The sequence below is a fragment of the Drosophila suzukii genome, chromosome 2L, assembly GCF_043229965.1.
Source record: "Drosophila suzukii chromosome 2L, CBGP_Dsuzu_IsoJpt1.0, whole genome shotgun sequence".
NCBI lineage: Eukaryota > Metazoa > Arthropoda > Insecta > Diptera > Drosophilidae > Drosophila > Drosophila suzukii.
This window is the reverse complement of record NC_092080.1, coordinates 20,428,347-20,452,740: the sequence shown is the minus strand read 5'-3', so window position 1 is coordinate 20,452,740 and position 24,394 is coordinate 20,428,347. Positions and strand designations below refer to the sequence as shown.

General features: G+C 37.9%; 8 protein-coding genes across 10 annotated transcripts in view; 2 read left to right on the top strand and 6 right to left on the bottom strand.

Moving 5' to 3' along the window:
- RpS27A (ribosomal protein S27A) overlaps positions 1-10,007 on the bottom strand; it is a 32,674-nt gene extending 22,667 nt beyond the window's left edge. Inside the window, exon 1 of one of the 2 annotated variants that reach the window (XM_065863716.2) lies at positions 9,998-10,007. The gene's annotated coding sequence lies outside the window, so the exon portion shown is untranslated. The other variant, XM_065863710.2, reaches the window with a different exon arrangement.
- Positions 55-5,206, bottom strand: da (transcription factor daughterless). The gene is made up of 2 exons (XM_036818846.3): positions 4,936-5,206; positions 55-2,720 (listed from the first exon to the last, which is right to left on the bottom strand). Exon 2 carries the CDS (start codon positions 2,705-2,707, stop codon positions 587-589), a length of 2,121 nt encoding a protein of 706 aa, XP_036674741.2. The 5' UTR covers positions 2,708-2,720; positions 4,936-5,206; the 3' UTR covers positions 55-586.
- On the bottom strand, positions 7,406-8,291 carry mRpS7 (mitochondrial ribosomal protein S7). The gene is made up of 2 exons (XM_017073141.4): positions 8,132-8,291; positions 7,406-8,074 (listed from the first exon to the last, which is right to left on the bottom strand). The coding sequence occupies exons 1-2, from the start codon at positions 8,173-8,175 to the stop codon at positions 7,462-7,464; spliced, it is 657 nt and encodes a 218-aa protein (XP_016928630.3). The 5' UTR covers positions 8,176-8,291; the 3' UTR covers positions 7,406-7,461.
- Positions 8,673-10,223, top strand: Cdk1 (Cyclin-dependent kinase 1). The gene is made up of 3 exons (XM_017070968.4): positions 8,673-8,901; positions 9,315-9,818; positions 9,878-10,223. The coding sequence occupies exons 1-3, from the start codon at positions 8,753-8,755 to the stop codon at positions 10,116-10,118; spliced, it is 894 nt and encodes a 297-aa protein (XP_016926457.1). The 5' UTR covers positions 8,673-8,752; the 3' UTR covers positions 10,119-10,223.
- A 553-nt stretch (positions 10,224-10,776) lies between these two features.
- LOC108007355 (lumican) lies at positions 10,777-13,681 on the bottom strand. Its single transcript, XM_017071009.4, has 6 exons — positions 13,496-13,681; positions 11,970-12,509; positions 11,714-11,901; positions 11,562-11,656; positions 11,325-11,437; positions 10,777-11,271 (listed from the first exon to the last, which is right to left on the bottom strand). Exons 1-6 carry the CDS (start codon positions 13,604-13,606, stop codon positions 10,840-10,842), a joined length of 1,479 nt encoding a protein of 492 aa, XP_016926498.3. The 5' UTR covers positions 13,607-13,681; the 3' UTR covers positions 10,777-10,839.
- Positions 13,682-14,111: 430 nt separating this feature from the next.
- Positions 14,112-15,995, bottom strand: gny (ALG6 alpha-1,3-glucosyltransferase garnysstan). Its single transcript, XM_017071276.4, has 4 exons — positions 15,291-15,995; positions 14,843-15,040; positions 14,626-14,785; positions 14,112-14,570 (listed from the first exon to the last, which is right to left on the bottom strand). Exons 1-4 carry the CDS (start codon positions 15,953-15,955, stop codon positions 14,166-14,168), a joined length of 1,428 nt encoding a protein of 475 aa, XP_016926765.3. The 5' UTR covers positions 15,956-15,995; the 3' UTR covers positions 14,112-14,165.
- Positions 15,996-16,991: 996 nt separating this feature from the next.
- On the bottom strand, positions 16,992-21,408 carry dpr19 (defective proboscis extension response 19). Of its 2 annotated transcripts, XM_017089890.4 has the most exons (8): positions 21,331-21,348; positions 21,072-21,180; positions 20,592-20,728; positions 19,997-20,142; positions 19,680-19,890; positions 19,507-19,618; positions 17,999-18,363; positions 16,992-17,940 (listed from the first exon to the last, which is right to left on the bottom strand). In XM_017089890.4, exons 3-8 carry the CDS (start codon positions 20,656-20,658, stop codon positions 17,693-17,695), a joined length of 1,149 nt encoding a protein of 382 aa, XP_016945379.3. In that variant the 5' UTR covers positions 20,659-20,728; positions 21,072-21,180; positions 21,331-21,348; the 3' UTR covers positions 16,992-17,692. The 2 variants fall into 2 exon arrangements, with proteins under 2 accessions (XP_016945379.3, XP_016945378.3); XM_017089889.4 differs by having other exon boundaries at positions 21,072-21,408.
- Positions 21,409-22,331: 923 nt separating this feature from the next.
- LOC108021263 (dolichyl-diphosphooligosaccharide--protein glycosyltransferase subunit 1) lies at positions 22,332-23,940 on the top strand. Its single transcript, XM_017089888.4, has 2 exons — positions 22,332-22,952; positions 23,017-23,940. Exons 1-2 carry the CDS (start codon positions 22,394-22,396, stop codon positions 23,805-23,807), a joined length of 1,350 nt encoding a protein of 449 aa, XP_016945377.3. The 5' UTR covers positions 22,332-22,393; the 3' UTR covers positions 23,808-23,940.
- Positions 23,941-24,394: the final 454 nt, after the last annotated feature.

Below are 24,394 nucleotides of genomic sequence, written 5' to 3'. Positions count from 1 at the left end.
CGTTATGTGCAAATTTTCTCTGTAATCACATAAGAAGAACATTGTAACGCAATATAAAATATTAATATGGACATATTTATTCCTTAGCTCTCGGGAATATATAGAAGTAAGTCTATGTGTTGTGTTTTTTTTATTATAAAACTATTTTCACTTAATTATGTCGTTATGTATGCATGTATTTGTATATAAAAAATATGGCTACGGTGATATCGCACAAAATAAAACAAATAATTATTAAATCAAACATTCTAAAAAACGAAAAAGATCTTCCCAGGTTAAACATAATGGAACAGCTATATACAATCGTTTTAAAAAGAGCAATTCTGTGTGTGTGGATTGGCAATCATTTGGGCGTTTGTTTTCGTTTTATCTCATTTACTTTTGTTGTGTGTTAAAAGTGTTGTACATTTTGTAGGGGTTGTGGTTGCAATTTGGGAGGACGACAACGCCAGAACATATTGCTTAAAACCTGATTCTCCAGTTCCAAGTTATCTGAGTACTTGGCCGCGGAGCCTTCAATACATTCGGTTTTTATGGAAGAGAGGGACGACGACGATTTCCAGAAGGGGTTCCTGGGTGGTGCATGCTATTGCGGAAGCTGGGCGTGTCCGAGCTGTGATTGTTGCTGCTGCTGCTGCTGCAAGTGGGGTGGCAGGCCGCTGTTGGCCTGGTTAACGGGTAGGGATATGGTCATGGTGCTAATGGTCTGCGCCGGCGGCACAAGTTGCGTTGGCTGGCTGTGATAGCTGCTCCCGGGCGCACCGCCCACCTGCTGCGGCTGCGGTATCATGTGATGCTGGGCACTTAGCTTGGGGCCGTCCTCGGCTTTCTCCTCCTCGCGTCGCTTCAGGCACGCCGCCTTCGGATTCAGATTGCGCTCGCGCACCTGCTGTTCCAGCGTCATGATCACCTCGACGGCCATGTTCAGGATGCCCAGCTTCGTCTGCGGCTTGTCAGACTTCAGGTGCGTCATGCACATGCGTCCCAGCTCCTTCAGCGCCTCGTTGATATCCCGAATGCGGATACGTTCGCGGGCGTTGTTCGCCTGTCGCCTCTCTTTCTCGCGAATGGCCTTCACCGCCGGCTCGGCGTCGTCGTCCTCGTCCGCCGAGGAGCAGTAGCGTCGCGGTCTTTTCGAACCTTTTGAGCCCTGCGAGTGCTGCTGCATTCCCGAATTCGACGACTCAATGGAACTGGTTGGCTTCGTGTCCGAAATGTCAAGGCTGGTCAAACTCGAGGTGGTAGAGACTCCCGCCGGAACGGAATTGCTGATGGCCGTGTGCTCTTTCCGCTTTTTCGTTTGCTTGGTCAAGGACGTGGACGCACTGCGATCCAGTTTCAGACTGGCCAGACTTCCGGCCCCGCCGCCCACAGACTGGCCGGAAGTTCCGGCGGCAGCTGCGCCCAAGGCCAGAACCTCGTGCACCAAAGCTGCATTGGACGTGTTGCTAACTGAGCCAGCGTTTCCACCGCTTCCCAGATGCGACGGCGAGTTGGGCACAAAAGAGGACAATGCGTCAATGTTGTCGATCGAGGCCAGCGTCTGATTAACGCCGGCCAGCATCTCGGGCTCGCAATGATTCCGCAGCACGTTCAGGGCGTCGTCCAGTCGCTCTTCCATGCGAACGCCCTGGAACACTGAGGCCATGGTGTGCAAGCTGGACCCAGGAACCATTTCGCTGGCGTAACTCGAGCTGGGTCCGCCATTTAGCACCGAGTGTCCCCAGCCAGCGCCGCCGGACACGGACGGCTCTCCGCCGCCAACTACTGACTGTGTCAGCGGCGGCGGCGAGTTGACGGGCGTGGAGGGGTTCGAGCCGAAACTACTAATACTTTGATCCGCCGGCATGTACATCTGTTGCCGCAGGGCCGCTGCCGAGGAATTACCAGCTCCGGCCACCTTCACACTGGCCCCGGCACCACTGAACGCATCCGAACTCTGCACGGCAGGACTGTTCTGCTGACTGTGGTGGGGGTGTGGATGGGGATGGCCATGGGGGAGGGCGTGCGGGAGCGGGAGTGTGTGGGAATGTGCGTGCGGCGTGTGGTTGAGCGAGTGATGGCCAAGCGGTCCAGCCGTGGACAGTGCACTGTGCTGTGCTTGTACTGTATGGTTATGGTTGTGGGCCTGCGGCGAGTTGAACACGGCTGGGGGATTCACATTAACGTTCACTGGTGCCTGCTGCCCGGCGCCAGGTCCTCCGATGCCGCCGGTGGTGGCGCGAAAAGAGCTCATCGGCGGCAGAGCCGTTGACACCGGGCAGTGCATCCCGTCCGCGACGCCGCCACCGCCTCCTCCGCCCATGCCAAGTCCGTCCGGCTGGTGCACCTGCTGCTGGTCCATGGAGTGCCCCGAGAGCGGTCCGCTGTTCTGGTACGCCGCCTGACCCATGTAACTATTGGCGCTGCCCATCTGCGACTGGCACCACGCCCCTCCGCTGCCGGCGGCGGCTGAATCAAAATACTGATCGACGGTCGAGGCGTTGGCATATCGGTTGTTCCCGCCGTTGGCGGCATCATGCATCGAGTTGAAGTCACTGGGGTACATCCCGTTCTCCACGCCCAGGCTACCGTACGGCGAATGGTAGCCACCGCCACCGCCGCGATCCGCTCCAACCGTCCCCGTGGGCTGCTTGTTGGCTATCTTGTTGAAGCAGTTCTGGAACACCTCATACAAGTGCATCGGCTCGTCGTCACTGGTCGCCATTTCAGCAATAGATCTGCAAAACAACAGGGTATCATAAATTTATGCTGCCTTGTCTACTTAAATCCTTAGTGTATAAAGTAAAGAGATCGGTCGAAGCTAAGAAACAATGCCAGTTTAGTTCAAATGAAATCATTCAAAGTGTGAGGGAGATGGAGATCTTCAAGCGGTTTCATGAACTGGATCCACCTTAGCCGGGAAAACTTTAATTGCTTATAACTTTTAAAATGATCAGACTTGATACATTTGTATAAGCATTTTAATAAACGAAACAAAATTGCATTTACAGATTTAGAAAATCTTTAAAAATATTTGCGCAAGACAGAGTAAAGAGTTATGGACGTTTGTGGGAGTTGAAGTGGGCGTGGTTCTTGACTGAAACACAATTGCATTGCGTAGGAATGCATAGATTCCATAAGCTCAATCCTAATTATTTATCTTTTATAGTTTCCAAGGTCTCAGCTTTCATACGCAAATGACTAGATCGACTCGGCTAGTGATCCTGATAAAGAATCTTCTGCTTGTTACATACTTTCCAAAGGATACTCTCTACGAGATTATTGTATAAAAAATAGGCAATTGTTTTTGCAATTTAAGACCTATCTCAATATATCAATTTAGGTTTAGAGAACATGTTTTTTTCTGTTTAAAGTGAAAACATCGAGTATTTTAACATAAAAACGGTGACTTTAAAATATCTTTGGTTGGGACTCGGAATGATGTGCTTACGTAGTTTACACCGAAGAATTTCCAACATTTGACTAAAATTATAATACCCTATTTAATGTGGGTTTATATTTCCCATAAATCTACCGTGCGCAAACATATAAAATATAATGTCACTATAAGTTATGTCCTTTTAAATAAAAGATTAACCGTGAGAATTAATCCTAAATGTACTTGTTATTATTCCCAGGTCTTAATAAACTAGTTATCCGTTCATGTTTCATAAAGGTATGTTATTATTACAAGAACTTAAAAAGGAAAGCGCATTGGCGTTTTTGCTTTTGGAAGTTTTAAAATGAATACCTATAAAAAAGTAATGTAATGCAACAGGTAATGTGCAATCAGTAAGAAAATAGTGTTTATTAGTTTTTTGACTTGTATATTTAGCTAATGCATATTTGCCTACCATGATAACATCCTACCTTAATATGAAAATGACCTAAATGTTTTAGCGCTGGAATAAGTGTTCAGCGGGAAAAGTAAAGCCGTGAATCAAATATTTTAAATTATTTGCTTAAACTGATTCAAATTTCTATTGCTTGCCTAACTCAGCCTCGTTTTTTTTTACTAAAGTTACATTTAGAAAAGGTATAAAATAACAATACTACTTCTAGGAATTGATTCTACATTTTTTTAAGAAACACAAGGTAAATTCGAGTAAAGACCAAAAAGAGGGCGTGGCAAATATGGTACAAACTGCACATATGTACATAAATAAGATATATTATCAAAACAAATAGGATATATTATTAAATAAACAATTCACTTATTTCAAGTAAAAAAGTTAAATATTTACCTCATTTGTTTTAGAAAACATAAATTGCACCTGACCTTTCCATTACATGTTTTGGACATAAACTTCTAATTTTTAGAGCTAAGAAACCTACTCATTACAATAATAACTTGGTTAAAATGTGTATTTACAAGTTGCGCGATCTATGATAACAAAATACATGTTAATCACAATAAGCTGTAGCTACCACCGAACAAAAAAGACAAATAAAGATCACAAAAAATGCTTTAAAAAACATACACATTAACAGATTCTTATACTTTTTCTACACCTGATTCACAACATTTTTCCATGAACACATGTACATGGTACTTACATGAAATATACACGTACATGCTATATTAAAACCGTGAATCGGTTGCGGGAAAATTAAAAATAAAATTACTTCGCAAGCGAATCAACAAGCACTCGAAATATAAAGTTAATTCTTACGCTAAACACCTATTTACTCGCTTATACATAAGAAGTTACTTTGTTTACGAGCATTCGGACATATACATACATACATGTGTATGTATGCAGAATCATGAAAATGGTATCCACATACATTTAAGTGGAATTAACTCGTACATAACGATGTATATCCACTGGTATATACACACATTCAACAAATAAACGTAAGCAGGTCTATCCGCACCACAAAAAGTGCAGGCAAAAGGCTGTAAAACATACCCTGAACCTGATTAAAATACATTTCGTGAAAAGTACTCACCCTAATATCCACTGTTAATTCTATGTATGCAATTCCTTTTGTTGCAGCGAGTGTTGACGTTGAGCCACCAGCCTATGTATTACATATACATATCTTTTTTGGATTAACACCGAGAATCCTTATGTATTGTATAGCGCTTGGTAAATTTACCCAATTTTTTTTTATGTCGTCCAGTCAACTTCAACTAGTAAGATTATGTGTTTTGGGATTTTGTTAAAATGCACAGCTAAAATAAACCGTTTCGTGATAAACTTTTCTCTTACACATTGTAAATATGCAGTACACTTTTATTAATTCATTTATTTCACTGCGCTCATGCGAATTTCAACTATAAGTACAAAATTCTTTATTTATCATTCAGCTCGTTTTAATTTTCGTGTGCTCGGGATCGCCATCTTTGTTCTCTTCGTGCGTCATCTGTAGCGTTGCGATTCGATAAGAATCGATAGGCATTTCGATAGATGGGCTGCCACACAAATCCATAAAACTGCAACGTACCGTTTACACTATAAACGCTTTTCCCGCTAAAAATTAAAATTTTGTTTTATTATTTTCGTATAAAGTTTTAAGAACACAGGGCCGTAGCTACTTTGGGGCTATAGGCAGTGCTCCCCCCACACGCGTTTTTAAAATAGGTGCTAGGAATACATACAACATTTTCTTGTTCTGCTCGCAAAACATGGAAATATACACACAAGCCAAGTAGCTATTGCTCTGGAAGAATACTTTGTATATTAAAACTAAATAAAAACTTAAATCTTTTAACGTAAATTTTCGGAACGGTGTTTTTTTATACTTAATAATAGTGCACAAGTGTAAGCCATCCCATTATTTATATAAGAATGTTAATACTATATTTATATCAGGGAGAAAAACATATTTTAAGAGTCTTTGGTAATAGAATTTGCTGCTGGAAAGAAAACATAAATAAGTATCATGAAATGATATCTCATTCAACTAGTATAATTATGAAGTTGGTTTTCCAGTTGCGAAAATATAGAAATATATTTGCCTTTGGGTTTCTCGAGTCCTTGACCAAGTCCCTAATAGATATCCGTTAGAAAAAGTTAAAGACCAGACAAAATTGTCGTAAAAGCAAATTGATCGAGAAAAAATGTCAGAGTTAATCAAAAAATTGAGCTGTGAAGCTCTAACACATGGCTTGATTTAGTTACTGCATCAGCTGCTTATGTTTGAGATTGGAACATTTCATCTTAGTGGGTTTTGTGAAATTAGCTGCCATTTAGTCGAACCGCAAATACGCAGGGAGTTTGAGTCGCTGTCAGAATAACTCTCACACTGACGCCCGAAAAGTCAAAATTTTCTTAACAGAGACTTTATCTGACTGCGAAATGTTAGCCCCAACTTGAGAAATCGGCCATTAGCAGGAAATATATTTAATCCATTATAAAGTGTCACCAAAGTGAAAAAAAATTATATTATATTGTGGTCACACAATAAACAACTTTTTCTGCATTAAAAACTTTTAAGTTCATGATCAGCTGTTTTAAAAACACTAACAATTACAAAATATGTCAATTTCATAAATGAATAAAGTTCCATTTCCGTCATTGTCCCACAGTCTCAACCACAAGACCTAAAGATTTGAAACAAATTGTTCAAAAATCATGTCACCAAGAAACAGTTTTTAAAAACTGGTTGTGTATTATTTGGGGAATTCTTTTCAACCCCAGATGCTAAGCCCCAACGAACATCTGGCTGGGTGACTTACATACTTTTTACCGAACCGATCATGTGATTGGATCCGATGTTCGCTTAAATCGCAAAACCTCCCGCCTTTTCGACCTTTATATCTTGTTTTAATAAGTTTTAATGAGTCCCGGATGCAAATTGGAAGCACCTCGTTCACATTTTTACGTTACTTTGCCATTTCCGACAAATCTAGAACAACAGGACCAAAGTTTGCGTAGTGAAAAATCAGAAATGCCACAGAGAAAAACATCCATTGTTTACAAACAGCTCACAAAAGTTATTCATTTTGGATATCATAACGAATCATCGGATAGATGCGATTCGTAATTAAAATATGTAGCTAATTCGGGAAATCAACAAGGCATTTAGGCATTTTAATTTAAAAAGGTTTTAAATCAAAGGAAAGATAGGGTGCAGGTATTGTTAGGTGGGCTTTGGCTTGAATTTGGGTGACTAATGTAAACTGGTAAATGGGGTAAAGTGGGTTTCTTTTTGGTTATTTAAGTATTCGTCCAAATCTTGAAATATGAAGATTTATCTATTGCAAGATATGGTTTGCTTATAGGAGCGGACGACGAGTATTGCTATTAAATTGTATAGAAGTATAAATATTGTGGTTGTTGGTTGAAATTGACATTGAATAGCAATACTATTCATATCAAAGAAATCATTTATAGTAGAAATCAATATTCTCACTAAAAAAACACTTTCTAGTTATACGCATCTCTAAACAAACAGATGTCATCCGGCTCTCACATATCTAACACAAATTTGAAAACTTTATTGCATTATAAAAAGCAGTGAATTGCAAATTTAGCTCCATCTATAATGTGCGTAGGCGCGGTTGCTTTCGCACTGCCTGTGCAAATCGTCCTTTCGCTTGACCACTCTTCCCTGTCCGTGGGCTGCGTCCAGAATCTCCCAGGCTAGTTTTTCCGGGAGAGACACTTTGCGCTCCTTTTCCCGGGCAGCCTCCAAGAGCCACTTCATGGCCAGAAAATATGATCGTTTTGTCGTGATGGGAACGGGAACTTGGTAAGTAACTCCACCGCGTTTTATGGCGGTTACTTGAAGCAGCGGCCTACAGTTCTCGACCGCTTGTTTCAAGAGCGTCTCGGCATTGGTGTTGATCGCGTCCTTATCTCCTTTGGCCAGATTCATGTGCTCCGTCTGCGTGCGTTTTATTAACTCAAGCGTCTTTGACAGAAGTGTTCTAGCCAGGGCACTATTCCCCTTTTTCGTTATATAATTTATCATTTTTTCTTTCGTGTCATCATGGAAGACTGTATCAGAAGCTTTGTTGACTGCTGCCTTAATTGGGACATGAAAGAGCTTTGATAAATCACTCTTTTGCTCAAGTTGTTTATCTTTTTGTACAATAGGTTCGACGTAATGTGTAGGATACACCGACATCAACCGAAGACCACTGAAATAATAAAACGATGGATTGGTAATTCCTCTTTATACAGACATAAGCACTTACCTGAGCTTCGAAGCTTTCTCTGCAATTCTACTTAAAAAAGACATGTTGACATTTTCTGTTATGTCGGTGAAAAATATTATTCTTGTTTAATATATGCTATGCACATTTGGGGCAAGCATGCAAGTAAGTCAAGATATTGTCATATTTCTATATATTTGAGAACATATATAATGGAACAACGAAACGATTTAGTTTTGGTATTTGTGGAAATTATTTGCATTTGTAAATTGATCGAATTTATTAAAAAGCTCTTTAAAATTTTGTTACTGTTCAGCCATTTTGGTTTCTTTAAATTTTGTTGGCTGCAAAATGTTGCTTCTTTAAGCAGTACATTATTCATGTATGATCAATAATTGAAATGGAAACAATTGAAATGTACAAAGTATTATGTCACTTTTTTTTTACAAATATTTAAAATATATATAAGATATTTTTTATTATAATAAAACACATATGTTTATGATCTTCATTTTAGGTTGCAATACCACGTTCCAATTGAAACGTAAACGGTGTTAGCTTGGCTACTTGTGTTTCACTTTGAGCAGTCTGGTAATACTTGGGCATAGACGTCAAAAACGCGCTAATTTAAAACTCGGTGGCTTGCAAATAGTTTTACAAATCATGGAGGATTTTGAAAAAATTGAGAAGATTGGCGAGGGCACATATGGAGTGGTGTATAAAGGACGCAATCGCCTAACGGGCCAAATAGTGGCGATGAAGAAAATTCGCTTGGAGTCGGACGATGAGGGCGTTCCATCGACCGCGATCAGGTAAAATGCCCCGGCTTGGATGCCCAAGCCTCAATGTTTCCTTTTTATAAAATAGTATTAGGAACAGCTATAAACAGAATAAACAATGCAGATCAAGCAACAACCATTGCTTATTTACCATGTTTAGAATGAATTAATATTTATACTGTTTGTTTTACGATAAAAATGCCGCATAATTATACATACGTACATATGTGTATCATACATACATATGTATTAATGTATGGTCTTGTAGAAAGGTACATATGTACATTGTACACATGTAGGTCGTACTTTCTATACAGATGTTGTATTATGTTTGATGCTATGAAAAGTTTTTTATGATTGCCATATTTCTAGGATATTCAGATCTTTAATTCATATTTTTTAGATCCATAAAAAAATAAAACGTTTTATCCACATAATCATTATAGGGAAATTTCGTTGCTCAAGGAGCTGAAGCATGAAAACATTGTGTGTTTGGAAGATGTCCTAATGGAGGAGAACCGCATATACTTGATCTTTGAATTCCTTTCTATGGATCTAAAAAAATACATGGATTCGCTGCCAGCTGATAAACATATGGAGAGTGAATTGGTTCGAAGCTATTTGTACCAAATAACCAGCGCCATTCTATTCTGCCATCGTCGCCGAGTTCTTCACCGGGATCTGAAGCCCCAAAATTTACTGATCGACAAGAATGGCCTTATAAAAGTGGCAGACTTTGGTCTTGGTCGTTCCTTCGGCATTCCAGTACGGATCTATACCCACGAGATCGTGACTTTGTGGTACAGGGCCCCGGAAGTGTTACTGGGCTCACCCCGGTATTCCTGTCCCGTCGATATCTGGTCCATTGGGTGTATATTTGCCGAAATGGCAACGAGAAAGCCGCTGTTTCAGGGTGACTCGGAAATCGATCAGTTGTTCCGAATGTTCAGGTGAGTACAATTGATATCTTACATGATCGAAATAAAATTAATGCTCTGTCCGATGGCAGAATTCTCAAAACGCCGACCGAAGATATTTGGCCAGGGGTCACTTCGCTGCCCGACTACAAGAACACGTTTCCCTGCTGGTCCACCAACCAATTGACCAACCAGTTGAAGAATCTTGATGCCAATGGCGTTAATCTCATTCAAAGTATGTTAATCTATGACCCGGTTCATCGCATTTCTGCCAAGGACATTTTGGAGCACCCCTATTTCCATGGCTTTCAATCGGGCTTAGTTCGAAATTAACGTTCAGTACTCTGGTTTGACTTAATTTAGAATTTATGAACAAGAAAACTTGGTATCTAAACTAAAGCAAAATAGCCGTAAAATAAACATAAGGGTGTAAAACAAGCTGAGTTGGGTTAATTTCTTAGCGTGTCAAGAAGTTCTGCGTTTCGACTCATAACATTGTCTCTTACTATGATTACTAAGGACGGTAGTCCCATTGCAAAACAGTGGTTTTAATAAAAATGCCTTTTAAAATTTACATATTTGTTGAATTCCAGACTCGTTTTTTTCCAATCCCTTTAAATAAATAGATTAGCACCAAAGAATTACGTTCGATTTAAGTTTGTACTGATATTTACCATGTGGATACAGACAAAAGATTTCTGTCCATGAAGTCAAGTATGTGTGTTTAAATTTGAAATTTGGATTAGCTCTTTTTACGCTAAATTTAAAACCAATTTAGTAAACTTCTGACTCCGTGGTACCCTTTATGGGTTTAACCTGAAATTTTGCATAAACAACCACAGACCTGTTTTATTTCCTTACAATCTATTTCTTAAGAGTTATTAAAAATATTGTTTTTTTTAGAAAATTTATTTACAGTTTTGAAGCAGGGTTGGTTCAAAAAACTTTCGTCCTATCCATTTTTTTAAGGGGATAGTAAGCATGCATCAACTAAGGGATGTTGTTTTTTGTTTTTAATTATAACATTTAATTGAACATTGGGACAAAACAAATTTTAAATATGGAAGTCTTCATTGAAACTAGTCCTATTATAGAGAGCACTGCGAGCTACGCTGTCATTGCGTCTAAAGACGCCAAAGCAGTTGCGTCTTTTCATCACATAGGCGCCTGCAATAGTTGGCACAGCGATTAGCAAAATAACCAGGAGTCCAACCCATATAATGCTGCCAGAAGAACTTTCCATCAAATGTTCGTTTGCAACTCTTACTACTTCAACGTCTTTCAACGTAGTTGGCGTTGCACACTGGACATTTTTAGCCAAAATCGGTGTGGTTTTGTTAACTTGTTCTATTAAGACGTTGATCAAATAATCGTTGGAGTCGTCGCAGTTCCACGGATTGTACCTTAGGTCGAGAGCTTTGAGTTTATCCCATCGCACAAGAAGATTTTTTGGAAGACTAGTAAGGTTGCAATTATTCAAGTAAACCTGAAAATTAAACTTTGTATTTTATGCTTTTTGGATGTTTGATGTTTAGTTACTTTTTCCAATGGCGGATAGTCCAAGTATGGGCCTAGAGTGACGTTTTTGGATAAAGCCTCCTCATCGATTTCGTTTAGCAATTTGTTGTCGGACAATATCAGTTCGGTTAAACCTGAAAAAAACGTTTTCAGAAATGAATAATAGATTTTTTGATTTTATCGATAAGTTGGCCTTTTTATCAGTGATTTTTATTAGAAGTTAAATGTACCTTCTTATATGTCATAGATGTTACTTACCTTGCAACTCACTAAATGCTCCTGGTCCTATTTTGTACAACTTTGTCATAAAAGTCATACTCAGGTGGGTCAATTTGGTCAGCGGGGGAAATACACTAAGGAATTTACTTGGTTATGGTACGTTTAACATTTAAAATACAAATCCTACTTACTTGTCTTCAATCAGGCTGTCAATGGGGTTTTGATTCAGAACAAGACTGGTTAGGTTCGTCGCTCGACTTAAGGCCTTTGGTAATTGGTGAAAGAGATTTCCAGCTGCTATTAGGGTTTCAAGATCTCGTGGTCCATGAAGAATAGTCTCTGGTAAGTCGTCGATTTCCATGTACGAAACGTCCAAAGTCTTTAATATCAAAACAAAATAGGCTATTAGGGTTCTTTGGAAATAAGTAGCAACACCAATTCGTATACCTTCAATGATGATAATCCGGATATGGCCGTTTCTGAAAGTCGATCAATTACGTGGAATGCATTTGAGCAGAGGACGAGTTCCTCTATGTTGGGAATGTGCTCAAACAAGTCTGCATCCAAAGTATGCAGGTCATTGTATCCCAAGTTAAGAGTCTTCAATTTTTCCAGTGCTGAGAAATCGTGTTCTGAATAGGGACCCTTGAAAACATCTGGCACCAAAACTTTCGACGTTATGCGGTTATGCGACAAATCAAGTGTGGTTAGCTCGGTTAAGTTCTGAAAGGCGCCCTCAGTGATTGAATCTATTTGGTTGTTTGCCAAGTATAAGTTTTCCACATCATATTTTGGTAGAATCGGAATACTAGTTATGTTGTTGTGCTCTAAGTTGATCGTTTTGAACACTACGTCTCCGTTGATCAAAACTTCCCATTCCTCTGCAGACAGCAAATCCTGAAGTTTTTCACTGCAATCCAACAAATAGGTTTCTAAATTGCAATGGCATTTGCTGCAAAGCTTGCTGTCTTTTACGCTGATCTTTTCCTGCAAGTAAGGGTAAATTACTTTTTACTATATACCTAAAAAGGTTTAACGTACAAGCTAAACATAAAAAACTCAACAAAAAGCTGTAAAATGTATACTACAGTACCGAATTTCAGGCACTATTTTAGAAAAATTATAATTTTAGTCATAAAGGATACATATAAATGCTGGATCAGCATTAAAAGCCGGGTCCATCTAGCCATGTTTGTTTATCCATCCGTTTCTACGCAAATTGGAACATTTTTTACCTTTGATTTTTTTGGACATGTTCTTTTCGACTGTGTTGTATTTATATATATTTTTTTAATAATTATAGAGATTATAAGAAAATTCCATGATTTTGCCAGGCCAAAATTATAGTTCCTTTAAGCAGCGTCATTTCAAAACATTACAAGAAATAATCTTTACAAATTTGTTCGTCGCATTAATCGTTTTATTTTTATTTCTCTTGAATTAGGTTGCTAAGCTTTATGGTGAATTTGTGTGCTTTTGTTTAACTCATTCTTATCATTTCACCTTTGCAATACTGTTTTCTTATCGCCTTTTGATAGTAGCTTTCTCGCCCTCGTTAAGGGCATATAACTTTCGTCATGTTTATGTTATCTGTCTTGCCAAATATCTTAAGTTATTTCCTGTCCGTACAGGTGGAATTTAATAGGTTTCTGTTTAAAATAATGAATAATTTTTATTTTGTTAAAGACTTTAAATCACTTAGAAGTATTTTTATAATTTTGTTGAGTAGCACAACGGTAGAATTAGTCGAACTTTTTCACTTCTGCCGATAAGCTTATCATCACAATACAGCGATTTTATTGATAAAATGACACTTGCATAAATGTTATGGCGGTCTCACACAAATGACGCATCTTAAACATATTCTTATTATTTCCACGTATGATTCATTCAGTATTATAACAAATATCACATTTTTGTAAGCCCCTTAAAGGCTGTTAAACCGAGATCCATACGGAATATTTTGTGTATACCTTTGGCTTTTCTGGTTTTGTTGTAGTATCGTCATTCGACTGGCAATTTACTTGGCTCACAACGATGCATAAAATCGCTATAGCTAAAAAAACTGATTTTGTGCGATTCATAATTGCAAAAACTCTTCCGACAAGCGACCAAATTTTAGGCTTGTTCGCCGATCGATTAAATGAACATGACTAACAAGTGCACAAACCCCTACGCATTATTCACCTAATATTTTCCGATTTTTTATCTTATCTCATCCAAGGCATTGATAACACTATCCAACAAAAGCGTGTCTTTTATGGGTTAGTTTTCTATTTGTGGTTACGACAAAATGCTTTCGCAATTATGCTTTCTTACTAGAATCTATAACTATACTGTATATAGGTCATGTCAATTTATTAACAAATATTTTTATTTTTTAAAATACCCATCTGAGCAGTCTGAAGCTTAATTTAACTTTTTTTGCATAGTGTAGGCACCCATTGATTAAACCCTGATAAGATATCAAAAAAGCGGTATAAGTGTATTGGATGTGACTAAGTTTAGGCATAATTTACTTATACTTACTTTTAATTCCGTTTTAATTTAAAAGCTAAAAGAAAAATGAGCTAAATGAAACAAGTTAGATACATTTTTTTGGTTTATACTGCATGTATTTTTACAGGATATTTGCTTTAAATGCTAACTTATCTTGCAGGTAAATTGTTGAAAATTTCCCCATAAGAAAAATAACACAAAATGGCCGCAACTTATAACAGAAACAACTAAGGGCCACAGATCAGGAAAGCGTGACGGGGCTGGGATTGTTAGAGAAGCTCCCACAATCAAAGTCATTAGAATGCTTGATATATTGGCAAGGTACCTCACTGGGAACTCGTCGCTTTGCCTTCCATTTAAATAAAAACATTTGAACAACAAATGAAAAGTCAAAGTTGATACTACTGCAGGTACCAACAATTCATCTCTTGATAGAAGAGGCAACATACTGAACACGGAAACCTCCAGAAAAAGAACCATTTCGTAGGGCCACCATTTAAGTAAGAAAAGGGATGGTAAGGCGGCCAGTAAAATTGTCTTTTCGTGGACCTAAAAAACAATTATTTATTAGATGTATGTTAAATGTTAAATTCAATGCTCTTACTTGAAATGAAAACAAAAAGAAAGCTAGGGATGTATTGAAAAGGGCCAGTAAAAAGGCGACTTTAGTTCGCCGTCGAAAGAGGAGTACATTTGTGGGCAGGGCAGCAAGTAGAGTGCATCCAATGCACACGAGGGCCATTTGATCGTTAAGTAAATGTTTCCTGTAATTTATAACTTTAATAATTACCGAAAATCATATTTTATGAGACCTCGCCTACTTCAATTTCCAAATCACGTTTACGGCGCACCAAATGTTCGCCACCTTGTCCTCAAAAACTCCCCGGGCGACCGGAAAAAGGCGGTGCAATACTTGAAGCGCCGCTTGAAGAGACTTCAGCCAGGGAAACCACAAAATTGCAAACGTTGTTAGGACGATGGCTGCAATCCGTGAAATTTTAGCGACAAAAGATGCAAACCTGTAGTTATAGAGAAGATAAATTTAGGTGATTATTTAATGTTGAGATATTAATACACTACTTGCGTTTAAATTTGGCGTGAGTAGAGTTGAGTGGCTTTTTGAATTATGTTTTAAAAAGTAGATCAACTCATATAGAGCGTGCAGATTTTAGGAAACAGTGCAATTGTTTTATAGAGACTTTAACTCGATAGGTATAGAGATGTCATTTACATAGGTTAATAAGAATGTTTATTAGTAATCTCTCCCACCTTTTTTGAGACACGCATTCTCCCAGAAGGAATGCAAAGAACGGCAGGCTGTGGTACAACTCCATTTGCTTATAGTTCAAGGCTAATGCGAAGAAAAACGATGCCGTGTAGAACCTTCTTCGCAGGATAGCTGCAACTGCCACGGCGGCAAACCCAAGTGATATGTTATTGTATTGAAAGTGTCCATTGTCAATGAGTATTTGGCCTGGATAGGCAACAGTCAGCGTGAATAGGAACAGCTTGTCATCGCTTTTAAAGGTTTTGTCTATGCAATAGACCAGGAACAATATTGCCGGCAAATAGATGAGGACGTCAGCAGTCACAACTGTTGCGCGCATAAAGCGTTTGTGCTCCTTCGACTGGAATCCCCTGCTTTGGTGCAGCTTAACGAAGCGGGGATCCATTGACTTGGCCACCCGACCCACCAAATAGCTGTGGTAAGCAGTCAGAGGCGGATAGTCCAGGCCCCAGTACAGCAAATCGTTGTCGGAGCTGTTTGTGTACCACTCGCCGACCTCCAGGTTCACGGTGACCTCCTGCCAGTGCCGCTGGGCTTCGTAGTCGCCATGCATCGGCGGGGAGTCGAGTCCGGAGTAAGGATACAGCGATATTATCGACCTAACCGCCAAACCCAAAAAGGCGGCTGCCAAAATTTCGGATTTCATCTTTTTTGTTTTGCTATCATTTTCTAGTGAAGGTACTGCGGTGATGTAGAATCGCTTAACTTATCGATAAGTTTTGTCAAATAAATGGAAGAGTAAAGATAACACCGCAAGGAATTTTGAAAAAACGGTTGCATTTAAATTTTAAATAAGGAAACCCAAATTGGACGTCCCAATTCAAAGATGTTTTAATAAAGGGAATTAAAAAATCGTTGTCCCCAGGTTAAAAAAACCAAAAACTTATAAAAAAAACTTAAAATATTCGACTCAAAGAGGCTTTATTGTTAAAACCACTACTCCCAAATGGTATTTACTTAATTTAATAAAAGGTAGCATTTTAAATACTTTTGTTTTAAAATTTTTAATAATTTTAAAATGTCTTTTAAAAGACAAATAATGATATTGTACCTTGAATTATCGAAGAGACGTAAAAAGGGGTCTTTTAAAAGACAAATAATGATTTTGTAACTTGAATTAACGAAGAGACGTCAAAAGGGGTTTGACTTTTAAAAGGCAAATAATGATTTTGTACCTTGAATTAACGAAGAGACGTCAAAAGGGGTTTGACTCCTGCATTTTTATAAAAGATAATATATTTTAATTTCAAATACTTTAATTAAATTCACGTTCACTACTCCCATACGGTTACTGGCAGAATTTTAAATATATATAAAAAAAAAGAGAAGTCGTCGCTGATTTTGAAATACGATGAATTCTTGAAATTATATTAATTTTTAAACATCTTAAACAATATAAAAACAGTAAAAAAATGTTGGAACATGGAACAAACAAGGAGACGTAAAAATAGGTTATGGATAATGCGATTGTCAGCATTAGGAATTACTTACCTGATGTATGTATATGATGCACATAAGAAACTTTCGCTGATCGGGTGCCCTACGGTTCCTTTGGTCCCCGATTAATTAGCTTTCTCAAATGAACTTAAATTAATAACGTTCACCAACTATATTCTTCCCATTTAAAATTGAATTTTATGTATAAAACAGTTCAAAGAAATAAAATAATTAGGCATGTATAGTTTCTTAAAATTGATCTGTTTATTTAAAACCTTTTTATGTCTGCAACAAAATTTAAAAGTTGTTTTGCAACCCATATTTCAAGGTGAACAAAACGAGACTGGCACTTCTGCCCAATTGGATCAAGACAGCGCCTTTGTAAACGCTCACGAAAGTAATATTTATTTACAGTTGTACATACAGTATATGAATTAGCATACTTCTAAAGGTGCTTACATAAATCAATCTATATACTAAATATCGAACACTGAGCAGAATAACAGTTTAAAGGTGACGATCAAATTTTTCGAGTTATTAGGTAACAAATCTTTATGGCTTTATCGTTATTTTATGCTAATTCCATTGTTTGTAACATTAAAATGTCAGTACCAGTCAATAAATATGAACATCTAAGCATACATTTTATCGTACCACTTTTAACCATCAAAAAATGCAGATTTTAATCTCTTATGACTTATGGCATAAGTATGCATTTTATAAGTTTGTGGTAACAAGTTCATGAATTTCTCAATTCAATACATTGCATGTTATGGAAGTCTATTTACAGTTTAATCTTAGAGTACGTAAATGTCTTACAATGCTTACGCATTATCAATATGGTATGTCAATGATCTATTTACATTTTCTATTTTAAAACAAATATCATTTTTACTTTTTCGAATGATTGAAGTTGCTCCATTCCAAAAACCGTCAATTATAAGTTTCAGCTATGCAAAAGGACTAGTATAAATGCTAAGAATACCTTGTGAGTTCCCGCCAACGAGAATCGATCTAATACTACCGCGGATATTAGCAGGAACATGCCAGAGAAGTACAAAAGACCTCCGGTGAGAGTTACGCCAGAGGTTCCGTTCAGTCCACCCAAAGAGATTAATCCAAAAGTGCCGTTTCCGTTGTTTTCGGTATCCAAAATACTACGATTGGCGTGTTGCATTGCCGCCGTTTTCTCACCTATTAAAAGAGATAAAATATGTATTTAAAATCTTGAAATATTATGGGTAGCTCTCACCTCTTAAAACATGCACTGTAATGCTAGCAGGACGGGCGTTTGATGGAGCGCATGTGTAGTTGCCAGCATGCCGAAAATTGACTTGTTTCACGGTGAGCACACTTACTGAAGGATTCGAAAGATAAGCGGATTGATGTGGTTGCATATAGGGAGTTGAGGATGGCGTGTTGGCTGCTTTGATGTTATCTGGGCTTCCAAGGATGTTGTTAAGGACGCCGTGGCTGGACTCCATTGGCATGGTAACGCGCGATTTGTTCGCTGGGGAGCTCCTAAAGATCGGACCACCTTGCAGGTTATTTTGCACAATCGATGTCACAAGGAATCCGCCTTGTGAATCATAATTTACCATTTTACTATCATGATACCTGAAAGAAAAGAATCGCATTGATTTTAATTAGATTAGATATGTCTCCTTTTTGATATGTTGATATATTTTCAAAGAGAAAATAATTCAATGAATGAAGTTTAAAAACTTTAGAAAGATCAGTATTTCTTCTTCAATAATCATACAATCTTTAAGAGTGAACTCTTATCCAATGCTTTCCTTTAATTCGTTTTTAAAAGCAAATCTACAATTTGCAAAATGATTTTTTTGATATATGTAATGTAAAGTAAGACAAAAACAAGGAAGAACGCTATAGTCGAGTACCTCGACTATCAGATACCCGTTACTCAAAGGGAAATGGAGATATGCAAGCAACAAAGCGAGATTAAAATGCGCCACCTACCGGCGGTAGACAGATTTAAGCGTTATGGGCGTTGGAGTGGGCGTGGCAAATTTATTTTTGGATCAATCGATAGGTATTGACGACACCAATACATTTCAGTTAAAATTTTTTATCTAGAATGCAAATTGTGGGCGTCACAGGCTTTCGCGGTTTGTGGGCGTTTAAGTGGGCGTGGCAAACTTTTTTTTGGGTCAATCGATAGGTATTGATAAAAACAATACATTTCAGTTAAAATTTTCTATCTAGCATCAAAACTGTAGGAGTTACAGTTTTTGGCGGTTTGTGGGCGTTAGAGTGGGCGTGGCAGTCTACTGAAACAAACTTGCGCTGCGTAAGAAGCTCAGGAATCTGTACGCCAAATTTCAATAGCCTAGCTCTCATAGTTTCCGAGATCTCAGCGTTCATCCGGACAGACAGACGGACAGACGGACAGACGGACATGGCTAGATCGACTCGGCTAGTGATCCTGATCAAGAATATATATACTTTATGGGGTCGGAAACGCTTCCTTCTGCCTGTTACATACTTTCCGACGAATCTAGTATACCCTTTTACTCTACGAGTAACGGGTATAAATATACAAATTTCCTTTTTATTTGTCTGTAAGCATCATGGGTATTCTAAAAGGTAATAACTAAGACGCATCCCATACAAAAATTAATAAAAGCATGATTATGGGAACACCAAGCAAACCAAAAACTAAACAGAAAGGGGTTAAATTGTAGTAAAAGCTATTGAGGTTTTTATCTTAGAATCTAAAGTTCTTAACGTTTTCCTTACCAAAAAACAAATGCAGGGTTTTCGGTAGCTCGCTTCAGTTTGCATTCCATACGTAAAGTAGAAGTCTCATCAATATGGAGTTCCGGGGCACTTGAAATTTCCGCTACCGCTTCTATTTAGTGAAGAGATTATTATATGTTGCAATCATTAATAAAAAGTGTTTTCTTACTTACCGACTATTTTTAATTCTATAACTATTGACTGAGTTGGATAAATTGACAGTTGACATTCGTAAAATCCTCGATCTTCCTCTCTAACAGATTTTATTCTAAGAGACCAATGGCCCATGTGCCGTGTATGTTCGACCAGAAATCGTTTATCACTACTGTGGGTACTGAGTCCCACTGTCAGGAGCTGAAAATCCTTTCTACGTATCCAAGAAACCTAAAATATTAAAGTCAAACATTTTTATATATATTTTATATACAGCCATAAAAACAATATATGTAAGTAGTAACATAAGCGTATTTTGAGATAGACTATTTCTTACCGTAGCTGGAGAGTTAACTTTGACCACACAGGGTAATATGGCAAGCCCTCCTTTTTGTGCAATAACACGAGTATTGTTTTTTGTATTAAATTGACTTTGTATAGGATTTCCAAAATGATTTTGAGAAGACGTGATTTTTCCGACATCTAAAAGTATTTCGTGGGTAATAAAACAGAAGTCGTTTATTATTTAACATTGAAACAGTTGCGATGGTATTAAATGAACTAAATAAAAAACATATTGTGAAATATGTATCTTTAAGATACGTTATAATAGATATGTTATTAAGAGCATATCCTTTCTTAGAGCAATCAAGTTTTCATTTAACTTTAAATAATTCGTTAGCAAATATTTGTTATTGAAAAATATTTATTATTTAACAACTTTTTAAAAGGAACAAATAATATTTTTATTAAGATTTTAGTAAACAAAACAAATCAATACTGTTGATTGAATTATTTCAATCATTTTCAAGTGCACTCTATAAAAAGTTTAACAAAACATCAAAATTCAAAACTTCCTATTTTTCATAGCATACAATGTTGCGCGAAAGCTATTAACAATTCATTTACTAAAGTTTGCGACCTTTACTTACCAGAAAATGTTGAACTAAGGAGTAGCAAAAAACATGATAAATGCAAGTGCCATCTTTTCGGTTCCATTATTCACAAATTCGAGACTCCACAATTCGTATACTTTGCAGTTAAACTTTATACCCGAAACATTTTCCTTCTGCAACGAACTTTAGGTTAAGAGTATATCCGTATTTGTATGTATGCAAATATATTTCTAAAAATATTTGTAGGAATACCGATGCATGCACCTACATTTAAGTACGTATGTATTTGTATCTCTCAGATATAAGATATTTATATGTATGGGTCACGCAAATAACTTAAATCTTGTTTTCTCCTGACGGAAAAACGTTGATAACATCGAGGCTCTTTTATGTATGAAAATTCACCTTCACTTATATTTAATGTTCATGAGTTGGCTAAAAATACACATGTCACTGATACATATTTACGTGAGTTTATGGGGGAAATGCATACACAGAAATTGAAGGAAAACTCACTTTTTTCTTTTTTTTGCAATGACGGTTTGGCAAATCCTTAAGCGCATATACACATTTAGTTTCTAATTGTTTATGCAATCATAAAGCATACATATGAATATTTTCATAGCTACATATTTTCGAAAATTCAGATACACAGGTAAAGATATAAAATTGTATGTATTGACCATCAAAAGTGCAGATTTCTCACTGCAATTTCATTATATGGGTGTGTGTGTGTGTGTTTAGAGAAAATGGCACAATTCTGATTCGAATTTACTTGGTTCCCCAAGAATGTGCAGTTTCACACCCCGGCGAATACAACTTCTTTTTCGAAGTGCCAATCGTAGACTAAATTGAAGTCGGCAAAAAGCCCCGTCCGTCTGTATAACTCACGCAATCGCATTATGGGGGTCTCTCAAATGTATTGCATATGCGTGTTTAAGGCAACTCAGCTCGCATGCCGAAGGGATGATGACAGAAATTATTTAATATTATTCATATTTAAAGCAGGGCGGTAATATGGAAACAAACCGTTTTAGTTGCATAGAAACTGGGGTAGCTGCCGAAAGTGTTGTTGTTCAATCAAGAACAGTTTTCCATAATTTCATTATTTCGAATACGGACAATCGATTGCAGTGGTAAACGAACAGCTGACTAATAAAACTCAGTAGTTAGGTTAGGTCAGGTAATTTTTATTAAACAGGGGAAAGAAGTGAAAGCGTTTTTTATTTGTGAACATTTATCTGTAGCAATGCAGCAAGTACATTATTCAGAATTTGGTATTAAAATCGCAATTTTCCTAAATATATTTAAAACACTTGAGTACTCCATGAACTGTTGAATTGGTGAATAGTTAAAAATGTAACAGAACATTTTCCATTGCATTTTCAAACAGCTGTGACCAGTCGAATAATTATGAGGACGTTAAGGCATGTACTTTTTTTTTCATCATAAACTAATGTTTTAAATTATTATAAGGGAAAGAAGAACAAACATATACTTTCTAAATTGATTTTAAAGAAAGGAAAGTAAAGTGAAGAAAGTTTCTGCAATTCAACAGCCTTAAGATTGTTGCATTGCTAACATTTCTGAAGATGTAGTTTGTATGGGGCAGCTGATTAAAATTCAACAGATTACAAAGAAAACCTAAACAATTAAAAAGTTTCTTTAAAAAAATTGTTTCTTAAATAGAATACCACTATTATTTTTTTTTGTAAGCGGTGGTATATTTATACACGCATTTAATGGTCACACTGTCCCGCGATGCCGGTTGAAAAGTACTAAAAAATCCCTTAGCGCATTGAGATTTTCTAAAGTACGTGTCCAAATTCGAGACGAGCATGGGTACAAATTATGTTATTTATCTGGCCTTAAGCGCATTGCTTTTTGCATTTACGGCAAAAGCGGAGATAGTCAACACAAATGTGGAGAGAACGCTGGACTTAACTTCGCAGCTGGTGAAAGCCACAACGAAGATTTCGGCGGAAGACTCAGCCGGCAAACCCATTGCCGAATACGTGTTTTTCACATCGGAGCCCAGTCTTGCGTACATATCGGTGAAAGATAATGCCGACAGGAACGTCCAGATCAAGACCAATGAGCCGGTAAAGGGCGAGCAGAGCTTCACGTTCACCTTCCCGAAGGCCTCCGCAAAGCAAACCTTCGTGGTCGAGACCGTGGCCTCCAAGAGCATCCTCCCACATCCCGAAGAAATCAAGCAGAACGACAAGCAGTTTGTGAAATATGCGGGCAACCTGCACCTCTATTCGAAGTACAAGACCAACAGCCAGAAAACCAATGTCAAGCTCAGCTCCTCGAACATTTTGTCGCACACCCAGGTCAAGCCTTTTTCGGTGTCCTCCAACAAGATCACCCTGGGCCCCTACGAAAACGCTGAAGGTATGTGGATGAATGACACTTTATAGCGGCTTAGACCACTAACTATTATTTTTGTATTTATCAGCCTTCAGCCAGGAGGCTCTGGTTATCCACTATGAGAACTCGTCGCCTTTTGTCACCGTCAATTACTTGGAGCGCACCCTGGAGATCTCCCATTGGGGCAACATTGCCGTCCAGGAGTCCATTCAGATGACCCACACCGGCGCCAAGTTGAAGGGATCGTTCTCGCGCTACGACTTCCAGAAGGAAGGTCGCTCTGGACTGGCGGCCCTTAAGTCGTACAAGACCTACTTGCCAGCATCTGCATCTGGCGTCTACTACCGCGACACAAATGGCAACATTTCTACCTCGAACATGAACTCTGTGCGGGACTTTATTGAACTCGAGTTGCGTCCCCGCTTCCCGCTTTTTGGCGGCTGGAAAACCCAGTACACTCTCGGTTATAATGTTCCCTCGTATGAGTACATGTTCAGCGATGGCAACAAGTACCAGCTGAAGATGAACTTGATCGATCACATCTACGATAATATGGCCATCGATGAAGCCACTATTAAGATTATTCTGCCCGAGGGATCCAGCGACATTAAGCTCTCGACGCCCTACTCGATTAGCCGGCTGCCCAACGAACTGGTGCACACCTATCTGGACACCACTGGTCGCCCGGTGATATCTTTCTCCAAATCCAATTTGGTCGAAAGTCATATTTCTGACTTCACACTGTACTATAGCTTCTCGAAGATTTCCATGCTGCAGGAACCTCTGCTGGTTAGCGGCTTTATTTATATCATTTTTTTGGCCACTATTGTCTTCTTACGTTTGGACTTTTCAATTACGTCCCACGCGCATAAAGAATAAGTAAATCATACAATTTCCAACTTAATTATTCTCATCACTAAAAAACGATAAAAAGGATTTAAAATAATATTTTGCAAGAACCAAACGAAATAAATGAAAGCTTGCACTTAGTGGCAAGAATACAATCCTTAAACCGGACTTTCAATATGAATTGTTGATTAAGATTTAGGTTGAGGCATAATATGACGTCACTGTCGCATATGGTTTCCGACAATTCCCACATGACATTTTAAAATTCGGCCAGTTAGTCGATACTTAAAATGGTTATTAACATTTCCAAGAGTTGACAAATGTTTGTTATAAGTATTTATTTTGAAATGGGTTAATAGACTTTAAATTTGTTTTTAGGTTTTATAATTATTATTTTAAATTTCCTATTAGTTATTAATTAATTTAATGAACTTCAAAAGTAGTATGTTGATTTAATACCTTTCTGATTATTAAAACCCTTGCAGACGGTATTATAATTGTAGTTAGAAGTGTGTAACGCAGTGGAGGAGACGTTTCCGACCGAGTCAATATATCCGTACCAGTCTGTACGTTTGTTTAATACCATTTAAAGTGATTTAAAACTTTCGCATCGTCAT

What these genes read in the sequence shown, in the direction of transcription:
- da (XM_036818846.3), bottom strand. Translation starts at nt 2,707, where the DNA reads ATGGCGACCAGTGACGACGAGCCGATGCACTTGTATGAGGTGTTCCAG.
- mRpS7 (XM_017073141.4), bottom strand. Translation starts at nt 8,175, where the DNA reads ATGTCTTTTTTAAGTAGAATTGCAGAGAAAGCTTCGAAGCTCAG. An exon ending in GAGAAAGCTTCGAAGCTCAG is followed by an intron (nt 8,075 to 8,131) that starts GTAAGTGCTTAT and finishes TTATTATTTCAG; the next exon opens with TGGTCTTCGGTTGATGTCGG.
- Cdk1 (XM_017070968.4), top strand. Translation starts at nt 8,753, where the DNA reads ATGGAGGATTTTGAAAAAATTGAGAAGATTGGCGAGGGCACATATGGA. An exon ending in GTTCCATCGACCGCGATCAG is followed by an intron (nt 8,902 to 9,314) that starts GTAAAATGCCCC and finishes TAATCATTATAG; the next exon opens with GGAAATTTCGTTGCTCAAGG. An exon ending in CAGTTGTTCCGAATGTTCAG is followed by an intron (nt 9,819 to 9,877) that starts GTGAGTACAATT and finishes GTCCGATGGCAG; the next exon opens with AATTCTCAAAACGCCGACCG.
- LOC108007355 (XM_017071009.4), bottom strand. Translation starts at nt 13,606, where the DNA reads ATGAATCGCACAAAATCAGTTTTTTTAGCTATAGCGATTTTATGCATC. An exon ending in CCGGATTATCATCATTGAAG is followed by an intron (nt 11,902 to 11,969) that starts GTATACGAATTG and finishes TTGATATTAAAG; the next exon opens with ACTTTGGACGTTTCGTACAT. An exon ending in ACTATCCGCCATTGGAAAAA is followed by an intron (nt 11,272 to 11,324) that starts GTAACTAAACAT and finishes TTTAATTTTCAG; the next exon opens with GTTTACTTGAATAATTGCAA.
- gny (XM_017071276.4), bottom strand. Translation starts at nt 15,955, where the DNA reads ATGAAATCCGAAATTTTGGCAGCCGCCTTTTTGGGTTTGGCGGTTAGG. An exon ending in GAATGCGTGTCTCAAAAAAG is followed by an intron (nt 15,041 to 15,290) that starts GTGGGAGAGATT and finishes CTATAACTACAG; the next exon opens with GTTTGCATCTTTTGTCGCTA. An exon ending in AACGTGATTTGGAAATTGAA is followed by an intron (nt 14,786 to 14,842) that starts GTAGGCGAGGTC and finishes TATAAATTACAG; the next exon opens with GAAACATTTACTTAACGATC.
- dpr19 (XM_017089889.4), bottom strand. Translation starts at nt 20,658, where the DNA reads ATGGAACCGAAAAGATGGCACTTGCATTTATCATGTTTTTTGCTACTC. An exon ending in CCTTAGTTCAACATTTTCTG is followed by an intron (nt 20,143 to 20,591) that starts GTAAGTAAAGGT and finishes AAATACTTTTAG; the next exon opens with ATGTCGGAAAAATCACGTCT. An exon ending in TACAGTGCATGTTTTAAGAG is followed by an intron (nt 17,941 to 17,998) that starts GTGAGAGCTACC and finishes CTCTTTTAATAG; the next exon opens with GTGAGAAAACGGCGGCAATG.
- LOC108021263 (XM_017089888.4), top strand. Translation starts at nt 22,394, where the DNA reads ATGGGTACAAATTATGTTATTTATCTGGCCTTAAGCGCATTGCTTTTT. An exon ending in CCCCTACGAAAACGCTGAAG is followed by an intron (nt 22,953 to 23,016) that starts GTATGTGGATGA and finishes TGTATTTATCAG; the next exon opens with CCTTCAGCCAGGAGGCTCTG.